This window comes from Salvelinus namaycush, chromosome 41 (genome assembly GCF_016432855.1).
Source record: "Salvelinus namaycush isolate Seneca chromosome 41, SaNama_1.0, whole genome shotgun sequence".
Lineage (NCBI taxonomy): Eukaryota > Metazoa > Chordata > Actinopteri > Salmoniformes > Salmonidae > Salvelinus > Salvelinus namaycush.
The window spans coordinates 9,886,127-9,903,474 of NC_052347.1; the positions used below are offsets into that span (position 1 = coordinate 9,886,127).

The window sequence follows — 17,348 nt, forward strand, 5'->3', positions numbered from 1 at the left end:
AATACAGTTTAAACAACTTAGCAAATGTGTTTAATGCGCTCTAGACCAACTAAAGTTGTTTTACTGTGGTTTGTTGCTGTTATTACTTGATGCGCATCAGTTCTAGCGTGTTAATGTTTTATAGAAAAAGGTTTGGAAATTGAACTCCATAATGACAATCTAAATAGCCTACCTACAACTGCTAGAAATTCAATTTCAATTCCATTTCCATTCAATTTCAATTTACGGGCTTTATTGGCATGGGAAACATATGTTAACATTGCCAAAGCAAGTGAAGTAGATAATAAACAAAAGTGAAATAAACAATACAAATTAACAGTAAACATCACACTCACAGAAGTTCCAAAAGAATAAAGACATTTCAAATGTCATGTTATGTCTATATACAGTGTTGTAACGATGTGCAAATAGTTAAAGTACAAAAGGGAAAATATCTAAACATAAATATGGGTTGTATTTACAATGGTGTTTGTTCTTCACTGGTTGCCCTTTTCTTGTGGCAACAGGTCACTCACGTGACTTAGCTGTCCACTGAGGCGCCCAGTCTCAACACACACACACAACCCTCTCTGGCCCTCCCCCTCCCTACCACTCACTCACTCACTCACTCACTCACTCACTCACTCACTCACTCACTCACTCACTCACTCACTCACTCACTCACTCACTCACTCACTCACTCACTCACTCACTCACTCACTCACTCACTCACTCACTCACTCACTGCCTGATAGTCAGCAGGTCACAGTGAATTAGGCTACATTTTCACACGCGACATCGTTTTCAAAGTAGCCCAATTGTACGAAAATAGCGAACATGGCAACCCTGAATCACCGCCCTCATGCTGGTGCTAGCAAGCCAGATACTGCTAAGTATCAACAGCCAATCGAGTAGGGGCTGGAAACCATGGCGAGCTTCGATTGGTCAACAGCAACGCGATGTCGCGGCGACAAAAGTTAAATAGTTCAACTTTCCCAAAGATAATGGTTATACAGACGTTCCACAATTTTGGTCCCGCCTTGTTCACGCTTCCTCGCCCTGCCCACTTCTCTTCATTGAAAATGAATGGGCTTCCGTTGTTTAATCGATGACGTACTTTCCAAAGCGCGCGTCGCAAAGGAACTGTTGTGCAAGATCAGAATGATGACCGGCTGTTTTGAAATCCTGTAGATTCCTCATATGAGCAACGTACAATAAAAATAAAGTTATGCAAATCACACAACAAATCTTATGAGATAGATTATTTGAAATTAGCAAATTAGTGCGTGTTCAGGTCTCTTCTATAATTCATTAGGGCTAAGGCTATGATTGTTTTTCGAAACGAAAAGCCTATTTAAATATTTGATATATTTTTCACAAGTTACATTTTAAATATTCTGAGCATCATAAATTGATCTGCAGAGGGCGCACAAAATTCACCCAAAAAATCCTGTAGTGTGAGTTATCCTAGGCCTATTGGGGCTATAAAAAGCCATAGGGGCCGCAATTACATTTTGTAACAGTAAACAAATATTTAAAAATATATAATTTACTATCTGAAAAGGACATTTCGACGTTTGTGTTAGATAAACCTATTTTTAGAGCAATCTTAACACATTTTGCTCAATTGTTTTTTCAGTCATTTTCACAATACAACAATACAAGTGGCGATTTTATCATGTACATCTTGGTGGGGGGGGGGGGGAAAGTGGGATGCATGCCAGCAAAGCCACTACACAACACAACACAATACATTAATTGCACTATAACTATAACAGTGGCAAAAGGTGCCAACAAACTGTTCCTTCATAAAGCTGTCCCAACAGCAGAGTCCCAACAGCAGTTCCAACACCTTACCACTGCTACACCTGGTTTTCAGCAGAGCCTTGTCTGGCAGCGAAACAGCTCGTTCAGCCTCATTTACTGCCTTTTAAAAAACATAGCTGATATGGCTGACTTGCTTAAACAAATGTGGTTTCTACTGACAATTGAGATGTACAAACTACGGCATAAGGGGACGACAAGCGGATAACAGGCTATCTGTAATTTCGATTAAGACATTAATGATTTCTTAGTGACAGTATACATATCTCTCTGGCATCCTACATAATTTATGAGGCAGCATAAGACATTTTTGGACTCACAATGTTGTGATGTGCTTGAACAGGAAAGTGGCGCAGAGGTCCTTCGTGGGCAAATTTTGTCATCAAAGAGAAAGATGCAATTCCGAGTTGAATGACCATTCAAAACATATTTTCCCAGTTTGAGCTGTTTCTTCCCTACTTCCCAGTTGCAATGCTTGCAGTTAGCCACTGTCACCGATTCCTTACAAACCACTCATTGTGTCACGATCGCCATGGGAAGAAGTGGACCAAAGCGCAGTGTTGTGAGCGTACATACTTATTTATTAACGATGTCGCCAACAAAACAATTAACATACGAACGAAACGTGACGCCAACGTAGTGCTCACAGGCAACTAAAACATGGACAACTACCCACAAATACAGTTGGGAAAAAGGCTACCTAAGTATGGTTCTCAATCAGAGACAACGATAGACAGCTGTCCCTGATTGAGAACCACACCTGGCCCAACACATAGAAATACACAATCATAGAACATAGAACATAGAATGCCCACCCAAATCACACCCTGACCGAACCAAAATAGAGACATAAAACGCTCTCTACGGTCAGGGCGTGACACATTGTTGAATTTGCAATCTCCAAATTGTCGGGTAAGGTTTATGTCGAAGGGTCGATGAGCACTGATACGTTTTATCTATATTTTCTATTCATATGACAAGGATTAAAAAGGATTTGCCAGTGGACTTGATTCATGATGACTACTAGCTAAAATTGTGAAAGTAAGTGTCACGAACGTCGTAGAGAGGAGACCAAGGCACAGCGTGATTAATATACATCTTCCCTTTAAATAAATAAGAAGACTGAACAAACTATACAAAATAACAAAAACGAACGTGAACTTAAATGACACGAGTGCAGACATGTAACATCATATAGACCAGGGGTCGGGAACCTATGGCTCCCGAGCCAGGTGTGGCTCTTTTGATGATTGCATCTGGCTCGCAGATATTTTAATTAAATGATACTGGCCTACGTTGGCCGTTGCTAGGTAAAACAGGTAAACGCCTCCTTTTGAATCAGTCTGCTCGGTCATTAGCTCAAAGCTAACCCTTCGACGAAGAAGATGGCGAAAAGAAAAAAAGATGACGAGTATCGTACATTTCAGGACGAATGGACCGAAGAATTCGCCTTTGTGGAGAGAACAGGTTCTGCGGTGTGTCTAATTTGCAATGACAAAATTACATCGATGAAACGGTCAATCATCAATCAATTTTATTTTATATAGCCCTTCGTACATCAGCTAATATCTCGAAGTGCTGTACAGAAACCCAGCCTAAAACCCCAAACAGCTAGTAATGCAGGTGTAGAAGCACGGTGGCTAGGAAAAACTCCCTAGAAAGGCCAAAACCTAGGAAGAAACCTAGAGAGGAACCAGGCTATGAGGGGTGGCCAGTCCTCTTCTGGCTGTGCCGGGTGGAGATTATAACAGAACTATGCCAAGATGTTCAAAAATGTTCATAAGTGACAAGCATGGTCAAATAATAATCAGGAATAATTTTCAGTTGGCTTTTCATAGCTGATCATTAAGAGTTGAAAAACAACAGGTCTGGGACAGGTGGCGGTTCCATAACCGCAGGCAGAACAGCTGAAACTGGAATAGCAGCAAGGCCAGGCGGACTGGGGACAGCAAGGAGTCACCACGGGCGGCAGTCCCGACGCATGGTCCTAGGGCCCAGGTCCTCCGAGAGAAAGAAAGAGAGAAGGAGAAAATTAGAGAGAGCCAAGATTTTCAAAATGTTCATAAATGACAAGCATGGTCAAATAATAATCAGGAATAAATCTCAGTTGGCTTTTCATAGCCGATCATTAAGAGTTGAAAACAGCAGGTCTGGGACAGGTAGGGGTTCCATAACCGCAGGCAGAACAGTTGAAACTGGAATAGCAGCAAGGCCAGGCGGACTGGGGACAGCAAGGAGTCACCACGGCCGGTAGTCCCGACGTATGGTCCTAGGGCTCAGGTCCTCCGAGAGAAAGAAAGAGAGAAGGAGAAAATTAGAGAGAGCCAAGATTTTCAAAATGTTCATAAATGACAAGCATGGTCAAATAATAATCAGGAATAAATCTGTTGGCTTTTCATAGCCGATCATTAAGAGTTGAAAACAGCAGGTCTGGGACAGGTAGGGGTTTCGTAACCGCAGGCAGAACAGTTGAAACTGGAATAGCAGCAAGGCCAGGCGGACTGGGGACAGCAAGGTGTCAGCATGCCCGGTAGTCCTGACGTATGGTCCTAGGGCTCAGGTTCTCAGAGAGAAAGAGAGAACGAGAGAATTAGAGAGAGCATACTTAAATTCACACAGGACACTGGATAAGACAGGAGAAGTACTCCAGGTATAACCAACTGACCCTAGCCCCCCGACACATAAACTACTGCAGCATAAATACTGGAGGCTGAGACAGGAGCGGTCAGGAGACACTGTGGCCCCATCCGAAGAAACCCCCGGACAGGGCCAAACAGGAAGGATATAACCCCACCCACTTTACCAAAGCACAGCCCCCGCACCACTAGAGGGATATCCTCAACCACCAACTTACAATCCTGAGACAAGGCCGAGTATAGCCCACAAAGGTCTCCACCACAGCACAAACCAAGGGGGGGCGCCAACCCAGACAGGAAGATCACGTCAGTAACTCAACCCACTCAAGTGACGCACCCCTCCTAGGGACGGCATGAAAGAGCAACAGTAAGCCAGTGACTCAGCCCCTGTAACAGGGTTAGAGGCAGAGAATCCCAGTGGAGAGAGGGGAACCGGCCTGGCAGAGACAGCAAGGGCGGTTCGTTGCTCCAGAGCCTTTCCGTTCACCTTCACACTCCTGGGCCAGACTACACTCAATCATATGACCTACTGAAGAGATAAGTCTTCAGTAAAGACTTAAAGGTTGAGACCGAGTCTGCGTCTCTCACATGGGTAGGCAGACTGTTCCATAAAAATGGAGATCTATAGGAGAAAGCCCTGCCTCCCGCTGTTTGCTTAGAAATTCTAGGGACAATTAGGAGGCCTGCGTCTTGTGACCGTAGCGTACGTATTGGTATGTACGGCAGGACCAACTCGGAAAGATAGGTAGGAGCAAGCCCATGTAACGCTTTATAGGTTAACAGTAAAACCTTGAAATCAGCCCTTGCCTTAACAGGAAGCCAGTGTAGGGAAGCTAGCACTGGAGTAATATGATCAAATTTCTTGGTTCTAGTCAGGATTCTAGCAGCCGTATTTAGCACTAACTGAAGTTTATTTAGTGCTTTATCCGGGTAGCCGGAAAGTAGAGCATTGCAGTAGTCTAACCTAGAAGTAACAAATGCATGGATTAATTTTTCTGCATCATTTTTGGACAGAAAATTTCTGATTTTTGCAATGTTACGTAGATGGAAAAAAGCTGTCCTTGAAACAGTCTTGATATGTTCGTCAAAAGAGAGATCAGGGTCAAGAGTAACGCCGAGGTCCTTCACAGTTTTATTTGAGACGACTTTACAACCATCAAGATGAATTGTCAGATTTAACAGAAGATCTCTTTGTTTCTTGGGACCTAGAACAAGCATCTCTGTTTTGTCCGAGTTTAAAAGTAGAAGGTTTTCAGCCATCCACTTCCTTATGTCTGAAACACAGGCTTCTAGCGAGGGCAATTTTGGGGCTTCACCATGTTTCATTGAAATGTACAGCTGTGTGTCATCCGCATAGCAGTGAAAGTTAACATTATGTTTTCGAATAACATCCCCAAGAGGTAAAATATATAGTGAAAACAATAGTGGTCCTAAAACGGAACCTTGAGGAACACCGAAATGTACAGTTGATTTGTCAGAGGACAGACCATTCACAGAGACAAACTGATATCTTTCCGACAGGTAAGATCTAAACCAGGCCAGAACTTGTCCGTGTAGACCAATTTGGGTTTCCAGTCTCTCCAAAAGAATGTGGTGATCGATGGTGTCAAAGGCAGCACTAAGGTCTAGTAGCACGAGGACAGATGCAGAGCCTCGGTCTGACGCCATTAAAAGGTCATTTACCACCTTCACAAGTGCAGTCTCAGTGCTATGATGGGGTCTAAAACCAGACTGAAGCATTTCGTATACATTGTTTGTCTTCAGAAAGGCAGTGAGTTGCTGCGCAACAGCTTTTTCAAAAAATTTTGAGAGGAATGGAAGATTCGATATAGGCCGATAGTTTTTTATATTTTCCGGGTCAAGGTTTGGCTTTTTCAAGAGAGGCTTTATCACTGCCACTTTTAGTGAGTTTGGTACACATCCGGTGGATAGAGAGCTGTTTATTATGTTCAACATAGGAGGGCCAAGCACAGGAAGCAGCTCCTTCAGCAGTTTAGTAGGAATAGGATCCAGTATGCAGCTTGAAGGTTTAGAGGCCATGATTATTTTCATCATTGTGTCAAGAGATATAGTACTAAAACACTTAAGTGTCTCTCCCGATCCCAGGCCCTCGCAGAGCTGTGCAGATCCAGGACAGCTAAGCCCTGGAGGAATACGCAGATTCAAAGAGGAGTCCGTAATTTGCTTTCTAATGGTCATGATCTTTTCCTCAAAGAAGTTCATGAATTTATTACTGCTGAAGTGAAAGCCATCCTCTCTTGGGGAATGCTGCTTTTTAGTTAGCTTTGCAACAGTATCAAAAAGAAATTTTGGATTGTTCTTATTTTCCTCGATTAAGTTGGAAAAGTAGGATGATCGAGCAGCAGTGAGGGCTCTTCGGTACTGCACGGTACTGTCTTTCCAAGCTAGTCGGAAGACTTCCAGTTTGGTGTGGCGCCATTTCCGTTCCAATTTCCTGGAAGCTTGCTTCAAAGCTCGGGTATTTTCTGTATACCAGGGAGCTAGTTTCTTATGACAAATGTTTTTCGTTTTTAGGGGTGCAACTGCATCTAGGGTATTGCGCAAGGTTAAATTGAGTTCCTCAGTTAAGTGGTTAACTGATTTTTGTCCTCTGACGTCCTTGGGTAGGCAGAAGGAGTCTGGAAGGGCATCAAGGAATTTTTGTGTTGTCTGAGAATTTATAGCACGACTTTTGATGCTCCTTGGTTGGGGTCTGAGCAGATTATTTGTTGCGATTGCAAACGTAATAAAATGGTGGTCCGATAGTCCAGGATTATGTGGAAAAACATTAAGATCTACAACATTTATTCCATGGGACAAAACTAGGTCCAGAGTATGACTGTGGCAGTGAGTAGGTCCAGAGACATGTTGGACAAAACCCACTGAGTCGATGATGGCTCCGAAAGACTTTTGGAGTGGGTCTGTGGACTTCTCCATGTGAATATTAAAATCACCAAAAATTAGAATATGATCTGCTATGACTACAAGGTCTGATAGGAATTCAGGAAACTCAGAGAGGAACGCTGTATATGGCCCAGGAGGCCTGTAAACAGTAGCTATAAAAAGTGATTGAGTAGGTTGCATAGATTTCATATCTAGAAGCTCAAAAGACGAAAACGCCATTTTTTTTTTTGTAAATTGAAATTTGCTATCGTAAATGTTAGCAACACCTCCGCCTTTGCGGTCGAATGTAAAGCGGCACTTCGACACGCGCCATGCTACCTTTGCATCAAAATACCCTGCGGGAGACAGCAGAAAGAAAGCGTGCCAAGAGCTACTGAGCAGGGTGCAAGCTAGCCAGCAGCAACTCCGCGTATGGACCCGGCAAGGTGACTATAATTCCGCTAGCTTTGCTGGATCTTTAGCAATAGTGAGGAACGGAAAACCATTCACAGATGGCGAGTATGCTAAAACGTTCATGCTGGATGTAGCCAATGAACTTTTTGATGATCTTCCGAACAAAGACAAGATAATTAAACGGATACAAGACATGCCTCTGTCGGCAAGAACTGTTCATGATCGTACCATCGTGATGGCAAACAAAGTGGAGGAAACGCAAGTGAAGGACATAAATGCAGCGCCGTTCTTTTCCCTGGCTTTGGATGAGTCAACAGACGTGAGCCATTTGTCGCAGTTCAGCGTGATTGCAAGATATGCTGTTGGTGACACACTGCGCGAAGAAAGTCTTGCAGTTCTGCCATTAAAAGGGTCCACAAGAGGTGAGGATTTATTTAAGTCTTTCATGGAGTTTGCTCAAGAAAAAAATCTACCTATGGATAAACTTCTCTCAGTGTGTACTGATGGTGCTCCGTGTATGGTGGGGAATAAAAAAGGATTTGTGGCGCTTCTCCGTGAACATGAAAATAGACCCATCCTAAGTTTCCATTGCATTCTACACCAGGAGGCACTTTGTGCTCAGATGTGTGACAGGCAGTTTGGGGAAGTGATGTCGCTGGTCATTCGTGTGATCAACTTTATTGTTGCTCGAGCCTTAAATGATCGCCAGTTTAAAACACTGCTGGATGAAGTTGGAAATAACTATCCTGGTCTGCTTTTGCACAGCAATGTGCGTTGGTTGTGCGTTGGTTGTCAAGAGGGAAGGTGCTTAGCCGTTTTGCGGCTTGCCTGAAAGAAATAAAATATATTATATGGCTCTCACTGAAATAAATTTCCAAATTTTTTGCTTTCATGGCTCTCTTAGTCAAAAAGGTTCCCGACCCCTGATATAGACAATAACCCACAAAACCAAAATGGAAATGGCAACCTAAATAGGATCCTCAATCAGAGACAACGATAAACAGCTGTCTCTGATTGGGAACAAATCCCGGCCACCATAGACCTACATTACCTAGACAATACCAAAACCCCATAGATATACAAAAACCCCTAGACAAGCCAAAAACACCGAAACCACCCTCGTCACACCCTGACATAACCAAAAATAATAAAGAAAACAAAGATAACTAAGGTCAGGGCGCGACAATAAGATGTTAACATTATCAGTCCAGTCAAAGCTACTGTACATATAACGTGATTTGACATAATTTCTGTGGCCAATGACCTTGAGCCTTCTTGGAAGGGCACTTGTAATACAGCTCTATGGCAGGACCCAAAGGGCTGAAATGTTGGATGTCTACCCTTACTAAGGACTAAAGCTTGGCGATTGCGTAAGGTCCTCATGAGTGACAGAACATTGAGCCAATCACAGCGCAATGCTCCTATTTTCTGCTGGTCCGCCCCACCACCACAGAAAGCACTGAGCTAGGCTGAAACACCTGCATTTTGGAGCTGCCTTACTCAAGAAAGCAAAAAAGAGACCATGGTTTCTATGTGGCTTTATTAATTAACTCGATTATATGTACTATTTTTACATTGTTTGTAAACTGATATGTGACACGTATTAATGCCAAAATAACATGCAAAACAGGAAAGCCCCCCCCCCCAATTTATTTGAATATATATATATATTATTTTTTTTGTATTGTTTTTTTGCTAAAAATGTGGGTCTCAAAAAAGCCCCACCTGTCCTGAATGGCGGGCCGCCACTGAATACAACAACAATTAGCATTAAAAAAACTCTATATTTTAATGATAACTCAAAGCAATATTATACAAAAGGTTTCTTAACACAGGAGTATTGACATGAGAGGACTGTGAAACAAAAGATCTCCACAGAAGTTTGTGTACACTACATACAGTGGCAAAAGGGGATCAGGGGAGATACTTTCTCTCCTAACAACCAGAGGACCAATATTGATAGAAAATCGATACTGACCATCCCTTTGTACAATATGATTTGTTCTCTCCTTCCCTATAAGCCCCACCCCCCACTTTGAAATCTATTCTCCAGGTACTCTATGGGCCCTTAAATGTTGAGGCACTCATTTTTACAGACTTTAATAAATACACAGTTCTATATTTTATATTACATAGACAAAAGGCTTTGAGTTTACATGAAGTAACCTAAAACGTATGCATTTACATTGTAGTTATATATACTCTCTGGCCAGTTTATTAGATACACCCATCTAGTTCCGGGTCAGACTCCCTTTGCCTCCAGAACAGCCTGAATTATTCGGGACATGGATTCTACAAGTCAAAAACGTTCAACAGGGATGTTGGTCCATGCTGACACGATGGTATCACGCAGTTGCTGCAGTTTGGACAGTAATACACCACCGCCACCAGCCTGTATTGTTGACACCAGGCAGGATGGGTCGTGGGCGCCCGTTTCTGAGATACTGGATCTGGTGTGCCATGCTCAAAGTCGCTTAGGTCATTCGTTTTGCCCATTCTAACGTTCAATCGAACATTAATTGTGTGCTTTGATGCCTGTCTGCCTGCTTTATATAGCAAGCCACCGCCACGTGACTAACTGTCTGTAGGAGCGATCCATTTTCGTGAACGGGGTGGTGTACCTAATAAACTGACCGGTGAGTGTATATGGGCACCTTGTAATTAAAGTGTTACATACTTGTAACTGTATAACAAACCAGTATAACAGCTGTAAGTACCATGTAACAACCATGTAATTACAAAGGTTTTAGGCCACTCAATATGAAGTGAGACCTAAAAAGTATTGACATTACTCTTGAGCTCCAGGCTTTCTCTTGACTCCTGCATGTGATAATAATGGCTTGATTCAATCTGCTTACAGGAAGAGACAACCACACACCAACTGCCCCTTCCACACATTCAGAACTCACATGCAGTCAGGCATTACAGTGATGCAGTTAAAACACTGAACACTCCAGATGCAGTTCTGGGTGAGTAGGAGCAGTGTAGAGTAGTAACAGAGTAGCTCTGACCCCCAAATGAGACATGAGCTCCCCTAAATGAGCTCCCCACTGGTTTAAACCAGTTCAGGTTCTTTCAATCGCATTCATACTCCGCCTGTCTGCCTCTCTGATGTCTGTTTTGAGCTTTGCAACAATGTTTCAACTGGGCCCTCACATGAGCTTGGGACAGACAGCTGTAGTTGCTTCCCGTATTTCAGTCCCTTTTCAGGTCCAGACTTTTCTTTTTACGAAAACGACAATTTGTCAGCAAGACGCATCAATTAATTCAGGCTACAAGAGTGTAGGCTTCCTGACAATCGCTGAATGTCACAACACTTTTTGGTGTTTTGTAACAGATGTCTCTTTCCCTTCATGAAATGAAGTTGGAATTATTTTGTGGACAAAAGTGCACAGGTAGGTTACTTTCTGAAGTGATTTGTTTGAGAATCAGATGAAAGCATCATGACTGTTTGTGTTCATGCCACATTAAAAGGTAATAATGTTTACCATTACAATACATCTTTACTATTAGTTCCCCCCAAATGATTAAAGCTATCATCAAACATACCGACAATACTGAGAATCAAGGGTGCTGTGACTTGTAAACGAGAGACATAAAGTAGAAGAATGTGGGCAGAGAACAAAATAAGCAACAGTGAAGAGAAGCTGCCTGTGGCTCTTGGAATAGCAAACTTAAATCGGTTAAAAGGCTCTGGTATCACCATTTTAGAACAACAAGAAAAAAAGCATTAGACAGGAAGTGATGCATTGCATGGCTCATTTCTCACTGTACAGTCCCATAAGGTCACTTGGTGCTGTCATCGGACTACAGCGATCAGGCTAGCCTGTTTCCACAGCCGCTTTACCTGCGTGACAGAGACACAGTGGCTGTGAGAAGAGAGACTACATTCAGGCATGCTTGATGATAAAACAAATAATAAAACAGGACACACATGCATGTGAATGAATGATTTGTAGTGTGGCGCAACATGCTCACAGGGACACAGCCCAAGACACATTCAAAACAACGCTACACCACATCCAAATGGCACAAAGCTATTGGTTGGAGAAGGCTAATAGAAAGCACTCTTTGGATTTATAAGCCATGCAGGATTGAAGCCATCCATCATAATAATTCAATAAACAACCATTCTTATTCATACAGTGTCTGTTGAGGAAGTCCTGCTGGTCACACTGGTGATAGAATTGCTCTTCCTCTGGCCTGGTCAGATGATGGAGTTGTGACCTGCTCTGTGTTTGACAACGACATAGACAATCACGACCACAAAGGACAGGCCCAGGCCCGATCCTATGATAGCCCAGAGCGTTGTTCTGCCCCCTGTGGGAAGAGGGTGTGGTTAATGAGGGTTTATTTATTTGTTTCTGATGCACCACACAGACAGACACTAGAGCAAAGAAAGCCAGCACGACCACTACTATCCCTGCAGTGGTTCTACGACTGCCTGGAGAAACAGGAGCAATATTAGACATTTAAATATACTGTCAAAGGAGAAATGTCTCAGAGCAGTCTATTTGGGAAATATTAAGAAAGTAACACATATTCATGGTACAGGAAAATTGGGTCCCACTTTACATGAAGTGTCCTGAAAAACATATTTCCATGGTAGCTAGTTTCATATGTACAGTGTAGTTACAATGTAATAATTGCAAAGTAACAAAGTACTTGTGGTCACCTGATGATGTACCCTTACCAATGGACACAGTCTCATTCTGGTAAAGGGTAACATGAATGCCACTAGTAAATGAGTGAAGGGGGAACGAGAGGGGAAGAGGGACGGGTAGCAGGTGAGAATAGACGCATTTGTGAAAAAGATAAGACTAGGTACTAATTAGAAACATGATCCTACCTTTAGGTTTGGGATTCACAGTGAATGTCCTGCTGATCTTGCCTATCTGATTGGAGGCAGTGCAGGTGTAGGTTCCTGGGACCTCGGACGGTGGGGTGAAAAGAGCTTCTTGGAGATGTGAAGACTGCCAGCTGTACAGAGGAGTGGGCCTTCCAGTAGCCGTGCAGTTTAAGGTGATTTCCTCCCCCACTCTGATGTCCAGGGTCTCAGCTTCAGGTCTGGAAAAGGTTGGGGGGTCTGAAGAATGGGGAGAAATAAGACAAACATAACCAATCAACATGGACTGTTCCCACAAGATTCAGTGTTTGGGGAGGGTGAAATCATGAGATGATAATAGATTATTGGAAGATTCTGTTAAATATCATAGTAGGGTATCTGATCAAACTAAATGATCAGCTGTAAACATGAATGGAATGATTGAAAATAAGACTAGAGGGAACTCACAGAATACAGTGAAATCAAGAGGTTCTGATGTCATTATGAGAGGAGGTTGTGGTCCCTCTGGCCCCAGGTCCAGTTCTGCTCTACATCTATACTGAGCTCCATCATCATGTCTACTGGGGCTGATCATCAGAGTAGCTGACACATCCACTGGTGTCTTACTGACGTTACTGTAAGTTACATTATCTAAGAGTTCATTCCCTTTGTACCACTTCACAACCAGGTTCTGTAGAGGAGCGATGTTCTGGATGTCACACTGCAGCTGGTACTCTGTCCCCTCCACCATGGGACCAGAGTGGCTCAGAACAGAGATGAAGACGCTGTCTGGAGTCTCTGTAGAGGAGGTCAACAATGTAAAAAACCCTCAATGCTGATATGCAGTTAAATAGAAACATACCTTTCTGATTCACAAGGAGGAAAATACTCACTGTAGAGAATGACTGGAAGTACTTTTGAGGGTTGTTCGCCATCATTGAGAGTGATGTAGCATGTAGGTTCTATTGTCCAATCAGTAAGGTTATCCACAGTCCAGGTGACAACGTTGACATCTTGTTCAAAACCTGTACCTCCGAATGTGGCCTCCCAGCCCATCCCCTCATGGTCTGTGGATGATGTGCTGCAGTTGACTGAGACTGAGTCTCCATATCTCACCACCACTCTGGGAGGGTTGAGCTCAAGAGGAAAGGAGGCATGTGTAGGACCACCTACCGGTCAGAGCACATGACATGTGAACAACATGGCAATGATTACATGCAACCATAAAATAACACTGACATCACAATACAATGGCATGTGTAGGACCACCTACAGGTCAGAGCACATGACATGTGAACAACATGGCAATGATTACATGCAACCATAAAATAACACTGACATAACAATACAATGTCTGTCAATAAATATATATTTGCTAGTATTTTTGCTGGTTTGTATCACAATCTCCCTGCTGACCAAGACAACTGGTTTGACTGTGGCCATACATTTCACTATCAGAGGGTGAGAGAAAGTTGCATATTGCTTCTGCTTGTTGTTACAATGCAAAAAAAGGAAACAATGTCACTCAGTCAAGTCAGGAACAAGGGAGTAAATTAATGAAACTTGTTTTAATATTGATAGTGCTCTAAGGCAGGGATTCCCAAACTATTGCACTCAGACCCCCCTTCCAGCATTGGGGAAAATCCCGCCTTCCCCCTACGCGTCTATTTCTATGGGCAAAAACACTTTTCATGACAAAAACTGTTCACACCCCTCTTGTTGGCGAAGAGCAAATCTTGCAGGTTTAAAGCTTATTTCCTCCAAATCTACACATTTTGTTATGAGGTGCAGAGAAAATGGAGCAGTTTTAAAGCAAATTTTCTTGCAATTGTATACACTTTGCCATGTCTAATGTGTATTTATGTGATATTTGAGTGACTCAAACATAACAACCAATTATATGCTGTAAAAAAACGACCCAAAAAACATTTGATGATATGGGTCCCGTAACAGTAGAATGCACAAGGTGCAATTGCAAAATTCAGTAGTGTCACGTTCTGACCATAGTTCTTGTGTGTTTTACTTGTTTTAGTGTTGGTCAGGACGTGAGCTGGGTGGGCATTCTATGTTGTGTGTCTAGTTTGTCTGTTTCTATGTTTCTATGTTTGGCCTAATATGGTTCTCAATCAGAGGCAGGTGTTTTGTGTTGTCTCTGATTGGGAATCATATTTAGGTGGCTTGTTTTGTGTTAGGGGTTGTGGGTGGTTGTTTCCTGTCTTTGTGTTCGTTTCACCAGAGAGGACTGTTTCGGTTTGCCACGTTTGTTATTTTTGTATTTTGTAAGTGTTCACGTTATTCGTCTTGATTAAATCATGTGGAGCACAAACTACGCTGCGTCTTGGTCCGATCCCTACTACACCTCCTCTTCAGACGAGGAGGAGGAAGGCTGCCGTTACAGGTAGTGCATGGGAAGTTTTCCTCTTGTTATGTCATTCACTGACAGACATTAGAGATTTTTTCTAACATGTCAGTAATGTACAGTTGATCAACTAGCCCATGTTAGCTAGGTAGGTATGTTAGACTAACCAGCGATCTAAATCTTGTAGTTATCATGGCCATAATGTGTGCCTTGACCCCCAGGAGGCCCCCATTGATTTTGTTGACTCAGGTATCATATGAACACATTTAAGACATGGCTAAATTTGTATAATTGCAGGAAATTTGCTTTAAAACTGCAAATAAATTCTCTCCTTTCAAAGCAAAATATGGAGCATTTTGAGGAAATTACCTTAAATGCTAAATGTTCTTTCTATCAACAAGAGGATTGTGAACAATTTGAAGTCATATGGGTCGCGACTTGCGAGGTGGAGGTTTGTTACTACGCAGATAAAGACTATACCAACCCAGAATTTTACCGCCTAGGAAATTTGTGTGACCGGACCTCCTCAAATAGTAGTTGAGTACACCTGGGCTAGTTGATCTGGACATTTCTGACAAGTTATGAATCGATCTCTAAGGTATACAATGACTGACATGACAAGAGGAACTGATGATACACTACCCTATTTCGAAATTGCACCCTAGGGGGACCGCCCCACAGTTTGGGAAACTGTTCTAAGGGACCAAATTCGAGAGAGAAAAACAATTGCTTTTCTTCCAAATGAATCTACCACACCCATCAATAGAGCTCTTTCTTGATCAGAGACATATTGATTCCGTGGGAGATTGGACTTGGACTTCAAATAGTCAAAAACAAGTTTACTATGACTTCCAGAAAGTTAATCATCATACCTGGAAAATACAATGAAATAGTAATTGAGTTGTTTAAACATAATAGGAAATTCATACGGTAACGGGAACAGCAAACATCTGTAGTTTAACAAAAAAGTAGTAACATCGATCTGTAGACCCTACCTGTAAACACCAACACACCGAGTGTCAGAAATCCATAAAGTCCTTTCATCATATTTATTTTATCCAGCAAATATATCCCAATGTTGACCGTCACCTTAAACTTCTAACTACGGTAATCGAAACTAAACACAGCAGCGCACACAAACCCTTTATCACACTCGAACACATTTATCCGTCCATCTATGGGTTGGCAGGTCGAGCTGAAGTTGCTAGCCCAATCACCACTCAAAACCCGTCCCCACAAGGCCTGAAAAATTGGCCAATTTAGTCAATAAACCCTATTTACATAACGTCTTCGAGCGAATTAAGAATGAATATTAACGTACCTTGTAATGATGTAAGGAGGTAAATTCGCTTTAACATCAATAATTATTGCGAGCTTACTTGACTAAAAGGAATTTAAATATGTTGCAAGATCAATTATAATTCGCCCTAATTAAACTTGCCAGAGAATTCTTTATCAACGATTTAACTCGTTTGACTGTTATGATTAAGCAATATGGCCTGGTGAGTTGTGGTAGCATATTTGACCAATATACCATGGCTTAAGGCTGCAGCGCAGAGTGCCTGGATACAGCCATTAGCCGCGGTATATTGGCCATATGGCGCGGCAGGTAGCCTAGTGCTTAGAGCGTTGGACTAGTAACCGAAAGGTTGCAACATCGAATCCCCGAGCTGACAAGGTAAGAATCCGTCGTTCTTCCCCTGAACAAGACGGTTTACCCACTGTTCCTAGGCGTCGTTGGAAATAAGATTTTTTTTCTTAACTGACTTGCCTATTTAAATAAAGGTTAAAAAATATGTATAAACACCACAAACCCCTGAGGTGCCGTACTGATATCATAAACGGGTTACCAACATAATCAGAACAGTAAAAAGTCATTTTTTGTCATACCTGTGGTATATGGTCTGATATACCACAGCTTTCAGCCAATCAGGGCTCAAACCACCCACTTAAAAAATGAATGTTGGGCCTCCTGAGTGGTGCAGTGGTCTAGGCTAGCTGTGCCACGAGAGATCCTTGTTCACACCCGGTCTCGCCCGGGAGACCCATGGTGCAGCGCACAATTGTCCGGGTTAGGGGAGGGTTTTGCCCACACGGATGTTATTTTACCATCGCGCAATGCACGCTGACATGGTCGCCAGATTTTTCTACCGACACATATTGGTGCGGCTGGCTTCCGGGTTAAGTGGGCATTGTGGCAAGAAGCAGTGTGGCTTGGCTGGGTTGTGTTTCGGAGGACGCATGCCTCTCCCGAGTCCGTACGAGTCCGTAATTGGATACCACGAAATTGGGGAGAAAAAGGGGGTATATAAAAAAAAAAAAACATTTAAAAAATGAATGTTAGGCAATTTTCTGGCATTTGTGACTTTATTATGTGCCGGATGTTATGACTACAAACAGTTATAAATGGCCTATTTGCGAGATTGAC

The 17,348-nt window shown here is 42.6% G+C and overlaps 1 protein-coding gene across 1 annotated transcript; it reads right to left on the reverse strand.

Annotated features, from left to right (window-relative positions):
* Positions 1 to 10,450: 10,450 nt before the first annotated feature.
* Positions 10,451 to 16,015, reverse strand: LOC120034553 (intercellular adhesion molecule 2-like). The gene is made up of 6 exons (XM_038981153.1): positions 15,916 to 16,015; positions 13,455 to 13,730; positions 13,030 to 13,359; positions 12,586 to 12,822; positions 11,881 to 12,056; positions 10,451 to 11,583 (listed from the first exon to the last, which is right to left on the reverse strand). The coding sequence occupies exons 1-5, from the start codon at positions 15,965 to 15,967 to the stop codon at positions 11,944 to 11,946; spliced, it is 1,008 nt and encodes a 335-aa protein (XP_038837081.1). The 5' UTR covers positions 15,968 to 16,015; the 3' UTR covers positions 10,451 to 11,583; positions 11,881 to 11,943.
* Between the last annotated feature and the right edge of the window lie 1,333 nt (positions 16,016 to 17,348).